The sequence below is a fragment of the Cucumis melo genome, chromosome 12, assembly GCF_025177605.1.
Source record: "Cucumis melo cultivar AY chromosome 12, USDA_Cmelo_AY_1.0, whole genome shotgun sequence".
NCBI lineage: Eukaryota > Viridiplantae > Streptophyta > Magnoliopsida > Cucurbitales > Cucurbitaceae > Cucumis > Cucumis melo.
In genome coordinates, this window is record NC_066868.1 from 22,909,523 (window position 1) to 22,929,192 (window position 19,670).

Consider the following 19,670-nt stretch of genomic DNA (forward strand, 5'->3'; position numbering starts at 1 on the left):
TTAGAATAGAATTGAAAATAGAAACTATATAATGTGTATATGTTTTCTTTAGTAAAAAGATTCTAAAAAAAAAAGAAAAAAGGATTTCAAACTCAAAATAATTAACCACTTTAGGGTGATTTTAGACGAAGCATACATCACATCACACAACTTAATTGTTTTATTGTTGGCCCTATCGATAAAATTATAGAATTAAAAGATACCAACACACTTTTTTTAAATAAATAATTTCTTTTTTATATATATATAAAAAAATCTAAAATAGGGTTTATTTGAAATTCAAACAATGGACTAAATTAAGTATATATATGATCCTATTCATCAATTAGAGCATAACATTCTTCAAAACCATACAAATTATTACCTTAAATAAATGGTCACACACGTTAAAGGCATATAGTGATTAAAAATGGAGTTAAGTTAATTAATTTAATTAAACCTACCCTATAATCCAAAGTTTTCTTTAATATATAATAAATTTATACACACATTAAATGTCACAGCTGCCTAAAATTAATATTTCCCCACAGCTGAGTAATGTATATTAATGAAGTGTTGACAATTGTATAGTGAATGGTCCCCAACACAAAATCAAAGCAAAAAGTATAAATAAATTCAAGATATGGGATAATTGGATATATGCATGGAGAGTTATCATTATTATTATACTTTATATACATGTTATATGTTGTGAGATACCTAATGTCACACCAAACATTATAGTGAAGAACTAATTATTTTGTATCCTAAAGTTCAATACATACAAAAGTTTGTTTCTAAAATTATAGAGTATGGGAAAAAAATAGTAATTGTAGATATCATTTATTTAATTAAAATTATTGTGTCTATAATACATTCTTTTTCACTCCATATATAAATGCATACGTAGCTTTGATTTATAATCATTTAGGTTTTTTCTATAATTATTTGATTTAAAAAAATTAAGTTCATAGGTTCTACTTTTTCTGTGCAATTTATTTTTTATTAATATTTAAAAGATCAAGTTGGATTCTAAAACTAATAAATTTTAATAATTAGAAAATAAAGAAATTTTAAGAAAAGTTACATAATTTTCAAAAACTAAAACGTTCTCGAGGATCTTAAATTTGTTTATTTGAAAATTAAGGTTATAAAATATACGTATTTTAGAATTGTTTTCAAAATTCAAACCAAAGTCTTGTCTTTGAACTTCCATTAACAAATTATCACATACTAACTTAAAATAAACATGTAAATCACAAAAAATAAGAAGTTATATATAAAAAAAATGGGTATAATTTTAACAAATGAAAAACAAAATAGTTATTGAATGAAGATATAATTAAAATAGACTCGACGTATAATATTTATTTTAATTTTGATCGAGACTCTTACTTATACTTTAAATGCTAAAGTTACAAGTTGATAAAAGCAACAAAGAAAATAACTTCACATCAAAAAGTAGGACAACTAGATGTGAAATAGACATGAAACTCGACAATTATAAGAAAGTATTTTTCTAATATACACACTCTTAAACTAATTGACGTTCGATCTTCTACAAAACAGTTGTTGTACTAGAAAAAATTTATATCGTTGTTACTTTGTTTTCTTTTTCTTTTAATTTCTTTACTTTTAAAACTTTAATCTATCACATAACTTCAATTAAAATCCATTTAGATTAATTATATTTATTGTGCCACATTGTCATATATTAGGTCTCTACTGGACACAATTGAAAAAACAAAACTTCTTTAGAAATTCATGACCCAACCATCATAATTTTAAGAAAAATGGAACACATAATCGAGTAATAATTGTTTTATTTACAATCACACTTTTTCTTAAAGAAAAAGTGAATCAGTTGGATGCACCGAACATCTCTACTAGGTAGACATTCCTTAGGACCCCGCTTCATTAATAGAAATAAGAATTCAGTACATGAAACAAGGTGTAAAGGCTAGAGATAAACCCTATTAAACAAAAGCCGAAACATTTATAGCTATGGAACTAGAATTATAATTTGAAAAAAAGCGTAGATCGGCTACTCCAATCACACTCTTAGATTCTTAATTTGATTAATATCCTCTACTTAAATTGTTCGGTTACCCTCTAAACTTTTAGTTCAATCAATTTCATTTGGTACCAACAAAAGCGAAGGTAACATTTTCACAAATTATAATTACATCAATAATTAACAAACAACAAACAAAGATTAATGGATCGAATTAAAGGCCTAGAATATCATAATTTGATCAAGAATATCATAATTATAACAAACCACAAAGTGTAAAGACGAAATGGATAAAAATCAAAAGTTAGAGAGAGTAAGGTAATAGTAAAAAAAAACCTTAATATATACTTAAGAGATGAATCGTAGAATTTTGTGAATTGAAAAAGTATATATAGAGAAAGAGAGGGCCCTATTCTTGTTTGTCAAAATGAAGTCACATAGTTAAGTGTTATGTCTCAATCTCACACATTATATCCGCGTGAAATAAATGCCTCTAACCTTCCTCCTTCAACTGCCCAAAATAAAAATTCGAATTATTTTATTTTTTTTTTCTCCATTATATAAACCCACATTCATTTCAACGTTTTCTCCTTGCCCCATAAATAAAGAAATAAATAAAATATATATGAGACTTTTTTCTTTGGTATCGAAAATGGAGGGAAGAAGTCATATTATAGCGGCGATATGGGCGGCGGCGGTGGTGGTGACGGCGGCGGTGTGGAGTGGGGCGGGGGCGCAACAAGTGCCATGCTATTTCATATTTGGAGATTCGTTGGTGGATAATGGGAACAATAATCAGCTTCAATCTTTAGCAAGAGCTGATTATTTGCCTTATGGGATTGATTTTGGTGGACCTACTGGAAGATTCTCCAATGGCAAAACCACTGTTGATGTTATTGGTAAATAAAACATATTATTTCTCTCTGTCTCATCATCATGCATGGATATAAATTTTTAAATTCAATTACCCAACAGTATACTACTTTCTGGGGTTTTCTTTTTTCGGAATGTCGAACAAAATCGAGAGTTGAAATAATGTAAAACAGTGAGATCTTTACTTAATTAATTCATGCATGCCACATTGTTGTGTTTCAGGCTTAATATTTGTTTGAAGTTTTGAATGATTTCCGGTCTGGAGATTTTGAAACGTTGAGGGTGGTGATATTCGTAGTTTTGAAAGAAGAGATTTCTTTTTCTTTTTTTTTTTTTTTGTTAAAAATATTATTTTGGTCATCTTCATGTTTTGAAGTTTTATTATATCTTAAATTGAGTCTCTATAATGATAAAATACTTTTCATGCAAGAAGTACAAGCAATATGTGAATATCTTTTTGAAATTTATAGTAAATTTGCTAATTGATAATATTTTTCTTCTAAAAATCAACAATGTAAACTTGAAGTTTGATTTATTGAAATAAAAAAAATTATTAAAATTAGATCATTAGATAGAGCTTCCAATTTTGAAGTTTAAAATTAAGTCGTTTTGGGAGTCAAGTATGGCAGACATGGTTTTTTGGGTTTATACATACATACATACATATATATATATATATATATATATATATATATATATATATATATATATATATATATATATATATATATATATAATTTGAAATTATAATGTAAACTTCAAGTTTGATGTTTTAGTTTTCTTGAAAAAGAAAATGTTGAAATTTAAGAAATTAGAAGTTTGCATTTAATAGGTTATAATAATTGATTTTGTTTTGAAGTGTGTGGCTGTCTCACTTTAAATTAAATGCACATGTTGCATATTAATTCCCAAAAATTAATTATATATGATGCTTCCTTCCTCTAAAACTTTTTATATAATTGACATTTTTGTAATATTTTATTTCTTAAGGTCTTTTTTTTTTCAATATTGTGGATTAATTAAAAAAAAACTAAATAACTATATAATAGATAGTAATTTTAATTAAGAATAATAATCAGGTTTATAACATATATTTTTTAAAAATATATTGTTATATTGTGTTAATATTTTGAACTTATTTACTATATTTTGCAATGACAATCTCTTTATCATTTATGCAGCGGAGTTATTAGGATTTGATGATTATATTCCACCGTATGCCACTGCAAGAGGTCGAGATATACTGAGAGGTGTCAATTATGCTTCCGCTGCCGCTGGAATCAGAGAAGAAACTGGTCGTCAGTTGGTATAATTTTCAATTTTTTTCATTAAAATTTTCTCAACTAATTGAAAAGAAAAAAAGAAAATTTATTATAGATGATAAAATTGTTAGAAAATATCGACAAAAATAAAGGAAAATTTCATATTCTACAATCTCATCAAATGTTAAGCCATTGAAAAATGAGCTAAACAAGGTTGGTTTTTCGAGACAGTAACGCGTTGTAAATTTAATAGGGAGGACGAATAAGCTTTAGTGGACAGGTGGAGAATTACCAAAACACAGTATCTCAAGTTGTAGATTTGCTTGGAGATGAAGACTCAGCTGCTGAGTATCTAAGTAAATGCATTTACTCAATAGGATTGGGAAGCAATGACTATCTCAACAATTACTTCATGCCCCAATTTTACTCAACAGGCAACCAATATACACCTCAACAATATTCTGAAAACCTCATTCAACAGTATGCTGAACAACTTAGGGTAACTCCCTACACTTTCCCTCTCTTTAGAATTGAATCGACTTGGAAGTTTTAGTGACGGCGAATTAGGAGTTCTAATCATTCCAAATGGGTTTCTAATTCCAATTTGATAGAATAGTTTTCATATCATTTTGCTAAAACCTCACAAATGTTAGGCCTAAAAAATGGTGGTTTTCTGTTTGTAGCTTTTATACAACTATGGAGCAAGGAAGTTCGTGCTATTTGGAATTGGTCAGATTGGTTGTAGTCCAAATGAGTTGGCTCAAAACAGCCCAGATGGAAGAACTTGTGTTCAAAGGATAAACTCAGCCAATCAAATATTCAATGCTGGCCTGAAATCATTAGTTGATCAATTCAACAACAACCAAGCTGATGCAAAATTTATCTACATCGATTCTTTTGGCATTTTCCAAGATGTCATTGACAATCCATCAGCCTTCGGTAAACATCTCTTTTTTTCGAATTTCAAATCTCTAACCTTGAAATTAACTTTTTCGATGTCCTAATATTGATTGCTTTATCAGGTTTTAGGGTTGTCAATACTGGGTGTTGTGGAGTAGGAAGAAACAATGGCCAAATTACATGTCTACCATTTCAAACGCCGTGCTCAAACAGGGATGAGTATCTATTTTGGGATGCATTTCATCCAACGGAAGCAGGGAACACGGTCGTAGGTCGGAGAGCTTACAGTGCTCAACGACCAACTGATGCATACCCGGTCGATATTCGTCGTCTCGCACAACTCTAAGAGTGGTTTGAGGGTATTATGTTATGGATTTTATAGTAAGTTAAAGGGTTTATATATAAAAATTTATAAACATATATATACACTTCTTTTTCATTAGGATTTTTTTTTTTTTTAATTATTGTTCATTGAGTTTGGGTGTTTCTGTCTTTTGGTGTCTGTATTATTGTATTGTAATTGCTGTCTACAATTGCTAGTAATTAAATTGTTGTTTTTCTAATGTTTCAATGTAGAGAGCAATTATCGTTCAATAGTGTTTTTTTTTTTCATTAGGAAAAATCAAATTCAATTTATGTGGAAAAGGGAAAGATGCCTAAGCATTTTGTGTGTGTTTTTTAGGCTAAATTACAAAAGTTGCACTTCAAGTGTTTGAGTAAAAAATATCTCTAAACTTTTAAAAATTTTAAACATGTCATGAACTTTCAAAAGAGATTCAAAAATAGGCTTACTGTTGGTGTTAGATAGAAGTCGTTAAAGTTTTGTTTAAAAAATAATTTGGAACTATTCAAAAGTTTCAAAAATCTAATTGAGCTTAAATAAAAATTATGAAATATTCTCATTTATCTAAATATTATACGGATAACTTTAAATTTATTTAACTATTAACACACAATGATAGACCTTGAACACAGACAATTTCGATAGTTGTTATTAACATATTATTAATTGTCAAAATAGAAAAAAAGTATTTGACTATAAATACCGAAAGATTTATCAGTGTGAAGTTTTTCTTATTTAACTATTTTTTGTTTTAGTATATGTTAAGGGGATTTGAGATTTTATGTTTTAATCGAGGTTTGAGATATCAACTTTTTACGTCAATTTCAATTTCGATGAAATTTTTTGAAATGTTATAAGAACAAATTTAAAAAATAATTTTGAATTAGTAAATAAATATTTTATTATTTTCAAATAAGTAAACATGTGTATTATTTATGTTAAATTTATATTACATACATTTTCATGTTTATTTGTGGACCTTTTTATGATGTAATGAAAATATCGATTTACCTCTTCTGTTGATATCAAATCCATGAAAATGTGAAAACATCGATAGAAATATCCATGGAAATTCAAAACTATACTTTTAACTTGAAATTTTGGTTTTTATTTTGAAAGCTAAGAAATTTGGTGCAAAAATTAAATTAATGAGAATATTTTTTAATTTTTTTGTATGTTTAAAAATATTTATGCAACTTTTTAATAGTTCAAGAATATTTTTGAAACAAAACTTTAAACCTTTTTTTCAAAAAGTTTAAGAATATTTTTTAAATAGTTAGAAAGTTTAAAAATGTTTTTGACACGATCATTTTATTATATATAATTTAGCTTTTTTTTTTATAACATACCTATATATATATTTTAATTTGGAAACTCTAAAACCCTCAATAATGAGACTCTTACATTCTAAAAACAAGTTTTAATTGTGAGTAAATTCAAATACCTATTCATTTCGTGTTGCTTTTCTTTAGCTGCATACTAATTAACTCATTTATTGACCCTCATTTCAACTAGAGTGGATGAAATTTTCTACTTATCATCCTCCCTAAACAACCCACATTATTCTTCAAAGGTGTGTTTAAATTTTTTCTTTTAAAAAATCATTTTAGAAAAAAAGTTAAAATGCTTGACAACCCAAGAAAACAGATTTTAAAGTGTAACTTTAACTAAATCATTTTTATCAAAAGGGTTTAAATAAAAATGAGTTATTAAAAAAACATTTATTTTCTCAAATCAATCCATATTAATATATGTTAAACCATGAAAGTCTAACATATAATAATATATAATATAGAGAGATCACAGAACCAAAACAAAAACATGGTCTGATGATGTTATGATATGGAGAGGATAGAAATGACAAATGGAGCACATTCTTAACTTTCACAAAAGAGTTGAAAAATACAAAGTGCTACGATACCAAACATAAATATCCAGCATTGGTTAATCGTTTATATGCCGGCCATCCTTTTAAAGTATACTTGAACTATATAAAACATATAAAGATATATGTATGTTATACGGCATATGAAGAAAGGAACTTTACTTACACAAGTTGGAGAGATATAGGGTGATTATGATGGGGATCAAAGTAGTTTGTTGAGTCATATTGATGATGATGATTATTGACCTCTAAATTTGTAGCCATTGATCCTTCATCTCCTCTTCCTCCTGTTGCTGCTATTCCATTATTACTTGCATTTCTGTTTTGTTGGCTTCTCTCTGTCTCTGCTATCTGCAAATTCGCATACACACTTAGCCACTGTCTTTTAAAGTGCAATAGTCTTCTCCAGCTTAGATGCAAGGTGTAAACAAAACAAGCTTTTTTTTTTTTTTTTGGTGCACTATATACAGAAGTACTGTATTTTGATGAGAAAGCATAGTTGAAATTGAAGAATATGTTATTTGAATAGAGAGAGATAAGGTGAAAAGAGGTCCATACCTTTGCTCGTATCAGCTGGTTGTTAGTGTGCAGTTCAATTTCCTATATTTATTTCAAAATAATTACATTTATAATCTTTCACACTAAACTCAAATTAAACGGTTTAACATGTTAATACAAATACCTCTTATTACATCTAATCTCAAATCTTTATTCTAATCTTTCAAAATAAAATGTAATTGTTTCTACTTTTCATTCAATCATGTGTTTTTTAGATATTAAAATCTTAATTCATATAACTTTTATTAATATTTGGCATGACCTTAGAAGATTCTATTATTCGTCAAAGAAAAATAGTTATAATGAAATTAGAATAAAAACATACTTTTTTTTTAAGAGTTGATTATATTATTTAAATTCTTTTGATAAAATTTATTTAAAATAAAATTTTAAAAGTATTTTAAATTATTTTGAGTGGTTGGAAAATATTTTAATTTTTGAGTTATTTTTAAAATAAAACCAAATACATTTTTTAGAAACTATAAAATCTTATAACGATTGAAATTAAAATTTTAGATTTAGAGTAAATTGAAAATGATATATATATATATATATATATATATATATATATATATATATATATATATATATATATATATATATATATATATATATATATATATATATATTATATCTATTTTTATTTTTAAATTTTCAAATTAAAAGGATGTCCATCTAATCAATAAAATTTCAATTTTAAAATCTTCATTTCACAGTATATTAATTTTTTTTCAAAAAAAAAAAAAAACATTTTGATTCTCTCTTATTTTCTTATTTTAATGTGAACTGATAACTTAAATAATTTGTGAGAATTAGGTTGGAGGGCTAAAAAAGACCAATCTCATGTTTGATTCACCAACTCACATTTTTCACGTTATTCGTGACAACTATCCCAATAACTTTCCCTCAATCATTATCAAATCAACTCAACTCTTTGTTTTTATTACTAATCAAATTGTTTCTTAATTATTTTATTAGATTCATTGTATAATCTAATTAATTAAATTAATGGTTAATTTTAGATAATTAATAATTAGAAGAAATTTAGTTATTTTTTTATATACATGTAAGACTTTAACCTTTGGAAGGAAATTAGTTAAGTAACTAATTGAATTTAAATATTGATTAAAATTTAATTAATGTATTTTACTTGCCAAAATAGCTTTTTAATCAAATCATGGTGTTTTGGTGTGAACTAAAATCAATCGTAAAAAAACATAAAATCATTTCAAATTGATTTAGGAGAAGTTACAGTTATTGTTGATTGACCAAGAATCACTCTCAAAATGACTATTTATTAATTTTGTATGTAAAATATTGTTGGTTAGTCCTACCCAACTTTTTTTTAAATCTTAAATGTTTCAACAAAAATGACAAATGTCATTAAGTTATTAATAAAATAATTATATATGTTTTGAATTTTATTTTGGTTATGTGTGTGTATATATATAATCATATATCAAACATGAATTTTATTAAAGAAATATAAATCTTTACCCTACTTATTTCTGAAATAGAAAATTCAATTAGTTACTAATCCGTAACTCTAAATTAAAATAATTATAAAAATAAATTATAAATGGTTAAGTTTAGGGATTAAGAATGTTTTTTAACTTTCAAACAAAAATGATATATATATATGTTTAAATTGAAGTAATTAGTAGAAAGAACAAAATGGTTATACCCGTTTTTGCATGTATTCAATCTCCGAAAACAGAAGCTCATTCTGGAACACAAAAACAAAAACAACAAATTATGTAATTAATGAAATTAAAATCTAGCAGATTAATTAATCAATTACCAAAATGTGTTCTAAATTAAGAATGAAAATTAACCTTTCTGGATCGAATTCGGCTAAGTCCTTTCTCCAATTTGACCTCTAGGCTTTTCAAATCTTTAACGGATAACGAACTAATGGATTCCCCCAACAAATGCCTTCAATCAAATTTATTATTTCCAACCATTCACACACACAATAATTATCCTCATCATCATCCATTCAAATTCAAATATAGAACACAGAAATTAATTTATTTGTATGAATTACCTGTTAAGGTTTTGCAAATTTCCGATTTGAGCTCTTAATTTGGCTGATTCTTGCTGGTAGAACTGAAACAAACAGAAGAGATCGAAGGAGGAATTTACAATTTACAATTTTACAATTTAGAATGAAACCCTAAAAATGTGGAGAGCTATAGCTCACCTGAGTATTGGCTTCTGAAACGGACATGGCGGTGGAGGGATCCGAATATGCCTTTTTGTACCTCGAAATCGTAGCCCTAACACTTCAATTCCCCAAACAAAAGATTTTAGAAGAAAAAAAATGTAATTGTGATACGAATGGTATCAGGCAGAATGAAGCATTAGAGACTTTCTCCTTTGTGTCACGAAATTGTATGTGTTTGGGTTCCCTATAAATTACTATATTGATGATTATTTTAAAATGATATAAACCAAATTAATGAACTTCTTCAAAGTATGGTCATTGAATCAAAATCCATGAAAGTCAAACCTACATTTATTTTAGTTTTCATTATTATAGCAATGCCCAGAAACCTGCAGCTGCTTGCTTAAAGCTTCTCATTTTATCTCTCTCTCTCTCTCTCAAATCTTTCTTCAAACTATCCTATATCTTTTCACTGCTTCAAGTTTCTTCATTATTGCTTTGTTTGTTTTAATGATGCTTTAAATTAATGAAACAAAAATGTTACTTTTTTATTTCTATTTTTAAGTTTCATGTGTTTTTCTCTTTTTCTTTCAATCAATAATAGAAAAAACTAATGGCAAACTGATTGTTTCATTTTAGTTGTTTTTGAGGTTCTAATCTGATTTAAAGCTTTAAATGCAATGCTGAACTTCCACGTTGGGCTAAAATTTATGGAATTTGTTAAGTAAATCATAATTTTCATGTAAAAGAAAATTACTATATGTGAACATGTTTCATAATTATATTTTGTAAAGATGAAAGATTATTCTAATTTATATCATATATTAGTGACACTAACTAAATTTGTATATATCAAAATGAAATAAAAATAAACCTTAAATTTTATTAAAAAAATTTAAATAGAGAAGATAAAGGTGAGAGGTTTAATAAAGTAATAATAATTAGAAAAAAAAGCATCTAAAGAATAATGACAAAGGAAAGAAAAGAAAAAGAAAAAGCAGAAGTTCATATTCATATAACAGAAAGAAATAATACATTTTATGACGTAATCAAAGATTCGCTGAGGTATGCTGAAGATCAAACCCTAACAGTGAAGTTTTCAAACAAAATTTCTCTCCAAATTGCTTGATTATGATTTATTTTCCTAATTACGTGGATTATTGGCAATCCACCATCAAACTTTGAGATTAATAATAAAAAGTATTATAGTTTACACTTCAAAACATTGTTAATTAAAATGCTTTTTTCAAACTATAGTATTTTAATTATTCCTATGTGTAGAAACTCTTGAATCATTGATTGATTGACTGACCCTAAAACTTTAAACAGACAAGTGAAAATAAATTTGATATCATATCATCCAAGAGATGAAGAGTATGGAGAGAGATGAGACCTGTTGTTAGCATATTCATAGAGACGACCACGGGAGGAGAAGACGATAAGAGCAACCTCAGCATCACAAAGGACAGAGAGTTCATAAGCTTTCTTAAGCAAACCATTTCTTCGTTTACAGAAAGTAACTTGACGATTTGTTGTATTTTCTATTCTCTTTATTTCAATCTTTCCTCTTCCTGTTCTTGATGATGATGATGATTTTCTTAATCCTACTACTCCTGATTCTTCATCTTCTTCCTCATAACAACTCATTTTCTTTTCTTTTCCTGCAAAACACATGAACAAAAAGAAAATAAAAAATCTAAACTTTATCGATTTCTTCGCTACCCAAATAGGATTTTAGTTATGTTTTGATCCAATTCATTACCTGAGGAAACTGAGAGAAACGATATAGAAAAAGAGAGAGTTTTTTAGGGTATATTTATATATCGGAAATAATAACCTTTTTGGATTCCATTTGTGTATTACTACTATACCCTCGACATTTGAAAAAATAAAATTAATTTTCTTCTTTTTAAGCTTCGATGATATACGACGGTTTGTACGTATCTTAATTTCCTCCATATTCACCATATTCACCTTTTTGACCGATTTGACTCGAAAAATGAAGAAAGCGGATTTGAATTTTTAAAAGTTAGAAAATCGTTGTAAATGACAAAATTGATAAAAATATAGTAAAATTTTATATTATAGACATTTAAATATTTTGTAAATGTTTTGGTTTATTTTGCTACCGTTTCATTTTTCTTTATCTATTTACAATAATTTTTCTTTGTAAAATGTGCATTTTAGTTATTGAATTAAAAAACAAAAATGTAAAAAGGGTCGTTAAATAATTATATGGTTTTTGAAATTAGAAAGTGATTTGAAAAGTAAGTTTAGAAAAGAGTAGTAGATTATGAAAATCGCTAGAGATTAAAGTGCACCTATTGTTAGATGTTTAGGAAGTAACAAGATAATTTTCCTTAATTATTTTTTTCTCCTTTCAATAATTGTAGGGTTTGAGATGTAATTATTGATTTCTTTTGGGCATTTATATCTTGGAAATTTGGAAATTGTGGAATCAAAATTGATTATGGATGTGCTTATCGTTAAATACTCAAACATCACTATCCTCTCTACCTATACTTACATCTCCAATGTTGATATAGTATATGTTCCTAATAATTGGTATATACATATACATCGTATTATCCATTTCGATCTTAAAAGTTATGCCTTATCTCATACATCGACCAAAAGAAAAAAAAGTAGTGTATCTTAAATAACGTAGTGCATCATTATGCTCTCTCAAGCTCACAAGTGGTGAAATTGTCATGAAGCACAGCGGTGGAGTCGTAGTTCTTTGGTCAGTATGAAAGGAGAGAAACAATAGAATTTTTAGGGAAAAATAAAATTCGACAATCAACATATGGGAAGAAATGCATGTAATTTTATCGATTTGTGGTCTTGTAGAAACAAACTGCTGTCAAATTACAATCGGATAAAAAACTCCCTATTTACAAGCTTTCATTAAATAAGCGGTCGGTAATGGGCTTCACTCTAGCCCCTATCCTCGACTTTGTACCACTCTTATCTTATTAATATATTAGGAGTTTTATGTGTGATATCTCACTTTGAAGATGAATATGCACGAAAATCTTTGTTGTTTCTTGCTAAAAAAAAAATAGCGAAAGGGTGTTCCATCCTAAAAGAACACAAAAAAATGTAGATGATATTTGTAATTAAGTTTAAAAAATATAGGAAGAACAATTTAAACTAAAACTAAACAAAAAGAAAATAGGGAAAGAAAACAGGGAGAAAACAAAAGTTTAACTCAACTGTTTATAACGAAAAGTTTAAAAGTTTAAGTTTTATATCCTAATTTTTAATTTCAAATAAAAGTTTAGATATATAGGTTTTTATAAAAATAAATATTTATAAAGTAGATATTGGTTATGCTTTGTTTGGAACTCCACGACTTTGAACAATTTCAATTCATAACGATTTCAAACAAATTTTGTTGTTTGTTATTGTGAGAGAGAATGATTTTGAAATCCAAAATGATTTCAAACAAATTTTGTTGTTTGTTTCATAGGATTTTAAGGTAAATTACATAATTGATCTTATCATTTTTAAAAAGAAATTCATATAGTTGGCTCTTCATAAAAGTATTCTCTATTTTCACGGTGGAGATCATTCAGGAGAGACTCAAGAATCATACTTTTAATTTGAATTTGGTATGTTATGTGCAAAACCAACAATGAATTCTCTAATCATTTATTTTTCTCATGTCCCATGGCTCTTTCTCTTTGGAACAAGGTGTGCTTCATAATCGGATGGACTATCAATTTTAATTGCCTTACAGAACTTTGTCATCACATCTGCTCCATCAATATCAAGAACCAAAAAGGGGTGATCAGATTTAACTTGATGGTGGCTACTGTTTGGTCGATATGGTTGGAGAGGAACAATAGACTCTTCAATAACATTTCTACAGAAGCAAACATATGGGAAAACATATGCAAACTCACTAGTTTATGGGCAAATAATAAAATAACTCTTTAAAGACTTTTCTTCTACGAGTATTGCTCTAAATATTACTGCTTTTTGCTAACTCCTACCTCGGACCCGACTTATCTCTAGCCATGTTTTGTAATAAACTTTGTATCTCATGCACTTTATTGAATATATATAATGGAGATGATGAGAGTGCTATAAGAGGGGGTCAACTTAGTGGGATGCTTGGGTGCAACTATTGTGATCTTTAGTAATTTTCTAAAACAATCATTTAACACATTTGTAGATAAAAGTTATATCAGTAAATTTTTAACTTTCTTTTCTTTCTCAATTACCATCCCAAACATCAAATTTTAAGTACATCTCTTTCAAATCTTTCTAGTTTGAAACAAAATAAATAATTTTAAGGAAAACTTTCGTAAATATAACTGTAACAAAGCTGGTTAGCCACTTTTTAAATATTTCATTTTTTTTTGCTCGATTTTTTTATGGTCTTCCTTCTTTACTAGCTGCTATTTCTTTCATATTTCTTCTTTTATACGTTGTTTTTTTCTCTCTTTTTTTTTGTTCCTTCTTCCTCTTTCTTCTTTTTCTTTTTTTTTCATTCGTTGTTGTTCTTTAGATTAGGGTAATCAAATGTAAAAGATGGTGTATAAAGAATTTTGAAAAAAAATCGTTTAGGCATTTAGATTAGACAGAGTCAAATCTAAACGATTGTGTACTAAGTAGATTTGGCCCAAAATCTAAACGTACCAAATTTTGAAGGAAAAAAAAATCTATTTGAGGTAGCCAACTATAAATTTAAACTATCACGCTACCAAATATATTACTGTGGGGCTTTTTCTATTTTTGAAATTGTTTAGTGTAAATATTTTGTAGCTTTTTTTATATTTTTAAAGAGATCCCTGATTATAAATTATTTCTCTAATTTTAAATCATAAGCTTTAAAATTATTTCTTCAACTTTTTGGAATCCAAATGAAGGGTTAGAAATAAAATATGATTGTTTTTTTTTTTTTTAATATTTTCCTCATCTAAGGTGTAGATATTAGGTGAAAATAAAATTTGGTTTTTTTTCCCCTTTATTTTAGATATAATTAGAAGCTAGAAAACAAATGTATTGATTTAGATGTTAGGTAGATAAACATATGCGAGGCTAAAAAAGATAGACTAAATAAATTATTCAATTGTTTAAAGAAAATTTTGTTAAAAATAAAAAAAAAATTGACAAAATATTTATAATGTGTGTAAATAATTTTTCAAAATTTTATTTTTTAAAAAACTCTTATTTAAATATCAAATTTAACCTAATCTATAGACGCAAACAGAAAATCAAATGTTTCTAATAATTTAGCTATAAATAAATTGTCTGAAATGTTAAGAAGTTTTGTTTATTTAAAAACCCATTGTTTGTTTTTCTAGAAGTTTTGTTGACTACAAAATCTATTAATTTTTTTAAAAATTTTATTTCCTCTAACTAAAAGTTAATATTCAAAAGTGTATTAATTAAAAAAAATCACTGGAGATTATCATAAAGAAATAAAATAATTTTTGCACTTATTCTTTTATTTTATTTTAGTTTATTAGTTTCAAATATTGTTTAATATAAGAAAATACATTTATATTTCAATTATTTAATGTCACACAAATTAAAATAGTGTAAAAATCTTAAATAAACACATTTAATTTAATTTAAATAAAATAATGAGTTTGCATCTGTAAACATATTTTTTAAATAATTTGTTATTTAAGGAAATAGATAGTGATGATGAAACTCAAAATCTCAAAATCACAAACAATTTTCCCAATTTGATAATTTAGACAATGATTCAATTGTTGACAATTTGATAAATATATAAGGACACTAATTGTTAACAAATAAGAGAAACTCTTGACAGGAATAAACCAAAAAGAAATAGAAATAGAAAAAAGATCATCAAAAGAAAGAAAAAGGGAAGCAAAGGAGAATTTGGAAAGAATCATGCCATGTGGGGTTGGAAAATAAACCTAAAAGCATATAAGAGAAAATTCACATATTGTTTATGAATTTTTGATTTAGAAAAGAAAAAAACAGGAAAGAAGATAGTTTAGTACATGAATAAGCTGAGATATTAATTTGAAAATTGTAGTCGACGACTAAGAAAAAACAATGCAAAAATGTGAAAATGATGGTTAAATAATAAAAGAATATTAGAGAAAATGTTAATAAAATTAGAACTTAAGGAAGTAGAAAGATACTCTTCCTTACACAGTGGCAGAGAACCAAATGGCCTTTGTAAAAGGTAGACAAATCATAGATGCTATCTTAGTTGCAAATGAAGCCATCGACTATTGGAGAGTTAAAAAAATTCAAGGCTTTGTTATAAAGCTGGATATTGAAAAAGCATTTGACAAGCTAAACTGGAGATTCATTGATTTCATGCTTATGAAAAAGGGGTACCCCTTCAAATGGAGGAGCTGGATAAGAGCTTGTATTAGCAGTGTTCAGTACTCTATTATCATCAACGGCAGACCTAGAGGCAAAATTCAACCTTCTCGTGGTATAAGGCAAGGAGACCCTATCTCCCCTTTTATTTTTGTCCTAGCAATGGATTATATAAGCAGGCTACTGAACTCTATGGGTGAAAAAATCAAAGGGGTGAAATTGGAGGGCAACATAAATCTGACACACTTACTATTTGCAGACGATATTCTGCTTTTTGTAGAAGATGATGAGCACTCAATTCAAAATTTAAAAAATATCATCAACCTCTTCCAGCTTGCATCGGGGCTGAGTATCAATCTAAATAAATCCACCATTTCTCCTATAAATGTTGACGCTTCAAGAACTGAACAGATAGCTTCACAATGGGGAATTTCTACAAAATTTCTTCCAATCAACTACCTTGGAGTTCCTCTCGGAGGTAAACAAAGCACAAAGACTTTTTGGAAGAACGTTGAAGAAAAAATAAACAAAAAACTTGCCAGCTGGAAATATTCTATGTTATCTAAAGGAGGTAAAATTACTCTGATCAAATCTTCTTTGGCTAGCCTTCCTACTTATCAGCTATCAATCTTCAAAGCCCCTGTATCAACCTGCAAAAACATTGAAAAAACCTGGAGAAATTTCTTATGGAAGAACCCACCAGAGACCCATAAACTACACCTAGTGAATTGGGCGAGGATTACCTCTTCAAAAGAGAAAGGAGGGCTGGGCATAAGTCGGCTGAAAGACACAAACTTTGCTCTTCTAACAAAATGGCTCTGGAGATACATACATGAAGATTCCCCCCTATGGAAGAAAATTATAAATGCAAAATATAGAAGCCTTTCAAAAGGGGACATTCCTTGTGTATGCAATCATAGCAGCAGCCGTTCCCCATGGTTTTCCATTTGCAAAGGCTTGGAGTGGTTTCAAAGACATGTTTCCTGGAAAATTAAAAATGGCAGAAGCTTCTCTTTTTGGCATAGTCACTGGCATCAAAATAGTCCTCTGTCTTCTCACTACCCCAGATTATATGCTCTATCTACAAATAAGGAAAGCTCCATAAGAGACATGTGGAATAATACCTTGATGGATTGGGATCTAAATCCAAGAAGACAGTTAAGAGAGTGGGAACATCCTCTGTGGGCTGAGTTAAAAAACTCTCTAAATGCAAGCTTTTGCGAAAATGGAAAAGATTCTCCAATGTGGACCCTAAACTCTAATGGCTTATACACAGTGGCCTCGGTTAAAAAAACTCTCCAACAGTCTGAACAAAGTCTCTTAGACTCCCAAAGCCAAAACACTTTCAAGAATCTTTGGAAGACAAGCATCCCAAAGAAATGCATTTTTTTCATATGGACGCTGCTCTATGATAGTGTGAACACTGCTGAACAACTGATGAAGAGATTGCCAAATCTCTGTTCTAGACCGAGCTGGTGTGTCATGTGTAAGAGGAATGACGAAGACAGGATACACCTCTTTATCCTTTGCCCCATTGCAAAGTCTATTTGGAGATCAATATCTTCACACTTAAGCAGCAATGTAAACTGCCTCAATCCAAAGGAGCTTTGTATTACCATGTGCAGCTGGAAACAGAAAACAAAGAAAAATGTCATTCTCTTTAACACCTATGCCTCTGCCCTTTGGAACATTTGGTTGGAAAGGAATGCCCGTATCTTCAATGGGAAAGAAAAAACAGTTGCAGAAATTTGGGAAGATATAAAAGCTCTTGCTGGACTATGGACTAGTAGATCTTCTCTCTTCTCAAATTATCAAGCTTCTTCCATAGCACTAAACCTTAATGCTTTTAGTTAGTTTGCACTTCCTTAGTTTTCTCTTTCTCTCTGTTTGCACTTTGTCCTTTCGGGGCTGTTCTCAAGCCCTTTTTTTTTGGCCTCACCGCTTCCGTGTATTGCATTTGTTATATCTTAATGAAGCGGGAATGATGATGGTGCTAAGGGGGTGTCCACCTAGTGGAGATGCCCGGGTGCACCTGCTGACCCACCGTATCTTTTTTCAAAAAAAAGGAAGTAGAAAATTAAGAAAAAAATTATTGATATTGAATTTGTAGATTTAGCTTAGGTATTTATAATAATGAGATACATATATATCCATCCATCTCTCTCTCTATATATATATATTGTTTAAATTAAATCGATTATTGATATCTATTTAGCTAAATCTTAATCAAATTATTTATAATTATTATTTTAAAAAAATATCAAAAATAGAAAGATTATTAACAAAATATTTAGACTTTATATAAAAATAATTTTTTTTATAGAGGGTAAATGGTTTTGTTTTGTTTTCTTTTTCCTCTTTCTATTTTTGGTAAAACCCCTTTTTAATTGTTCTAAAGTAAAATAATTCAATTTATTTCTATAACAATCCTCTAAAAAGGTACAAAAGAGGAAAATGAATATTTCTCCCTCGTAGCCCCTTTTAGATTTTAGATACAAATTTGAAAAATCAATATTTTAAACCAAATTTGAAAATGTATTTGCACGTGAATATTTGTATAAATCTTAATTTAAACCAATAAAATCAAGTTAAATCTATTATATATAAATATTTTTTAAATCTAGTAAATATTTGAAAAAACCAATATTTATACCAAATTTGAAAGTATATTTATTTGTTCTAATTTTTATTTTAAAAATTCTTCTCAATTAGAATATATATTTATTGATTTTTTTTTTATTTTTAACCTAAAATTAAATACAACCCTACAAAAATCATTAAAAAGAAACAAAGGGTGAAACAAATGTTTCTTCCCCACGGTCTTTTTTTAAGAGAGTATAGATTATTGATTTTAAATATATACATGGTACAATTTTTTAACTTGTCTATTGCCTATTCTAGTTGATATATTAACTTGTCTTAGTTACTCTTTAAATCAAAACACGTTGTTAATAATCATATTTAATTCCTCGTCTCAACGTAACTTGAACTAGAAAAATCATAGTTACTTGAGCTGTCCATCACTTGTTTATTCATATATTTAAATATGTGTTTAAATTTTATATATACTCTGATAAAGCTATTTCACAAAAAAATAATAATTAGGGTTTTGAAATTGAAGTAGTCCAACCTAATTAGTTTCACAAAGAACAGATGAAACTAAATGAACGATACGATTGAGCACAAAAATTGAGGACAAATATGCTAAGCTCACAAAGGAAATTGAAGAGATCAAAAACTTTACTCTTCTTCTTTGTTTTTTTTTAAATATGCTTTTGATTTCTTTTTTAGGTTTTGAATTTTGAAGGATACGTTTGTCCCTATATTTTAAAGATATACATTTCTTTTATTTTTCACTTTTTTAATAATTT

The 19,670-nt window shown here is 27.7% G+C and overlaps 2 protein-coding genes across 2 annotated transcripts; one reads left to right on the forward strand and one right to left on the reverse strand.

Annotated features, from left to right (window-relative positions):
* Positions 1–2,586: 2,586 nt before the first annotated feature.
* On the forward strand, positions 2,587–5,622 carry LOC103487231 (GDSL esterase/lipase At5g45670-like). Its single transcript, XM_008445482.3, has 5 exons — positions 2,587–2,892; positions 4,048–4,172; positions 4,382–4,627; positions 4,812–5,067; positions 5,151–5,622. Exons 1-5 carry the CDS (start codon positions 2,619–2,621, stop codon positions 5,372–5,374), a joined length of 1,125 nt encoding a protein of 374 aa, XP_008443704.2. The 5' UTR covers positions 2,587–2,618; the 3' UTR covers positions 5,375–5,622.
* Positions 5,623–7,225: 1,603 nt separating this feature from the next.
* On the reverse strand, positions 7,226–11,873 carry LOC103487219 (agamous-like MADS-box protein MADS1). The gene is made up of 8 exons (XM_008445472.3): positions 11,744–11,873; positions 11,375–11,642; positions 10,018–10,099; positions 9,862–9,923; positions 9,650–9,749; positions 9,499–9,540; positions 7,815–7,856; positions 7,226–7,607 (listed from the first exon to the last, which is right to left on the reverse strand). Exons 2-8 carry the CDS (start codon positions 11,626–11,628, stop codon positions 7,419–7,421), a joined length of 771 nt encoding a protein of 256 aa, XP_008443694.1. The 5' UTR covers positions 11,629–11,642; positions 11,744–11,873; the 3' UTR covers positions 7,226–7,418.
* Between the last annotated feature and the right edge of the window lie 7,797 nt (positions 11,874–19,670).

Bases quoted from the DNA above. Each gene is read 5' to 3' on its own strand.
- LOC103487231 (XM_008445482.3), top strand. From the start codon at position 2,619: ATGAGACTTTTTTCTTTGGTATCGAAAATGGAGGGAAGAAGTCATATT. The intron at 2,893-4,047 runs GTAAATAAAACA...TCATTTATGCAG, and splicing joins AACCACTGTTGATGTTATTG to CGGAGTTATTAGGATTTGAT. The intron at 5,068-5,150 runs GTAAACATCTCT...TTGCTTTATCAG, and splicing joins TGACAATCCATCAGCCTTCG to GTTTTAGGGTTGTCAATACT.
- LOC103487219 (XM_008445472.3), bottom strand. From the start codon at position 11,628: ATGAGTTGTTATGAGGAAGAAGATGAAGAATCAGGAGTAGTAGGATTA. The intron at 7,857-9,498 runs GTATAACCATTT...AAATAAATATAG, and splicing joins TTGAATACATGCAAAAACGG to GAAATTGAACTGCACACTAA. The intron at 7,608-7,814 runs GTATGGACCTCT...GCGAATTTGCAG, and splicing joins ACCAGCTGATACGAGCAAAG to ATAGCAGAGACAGAGAGAAG.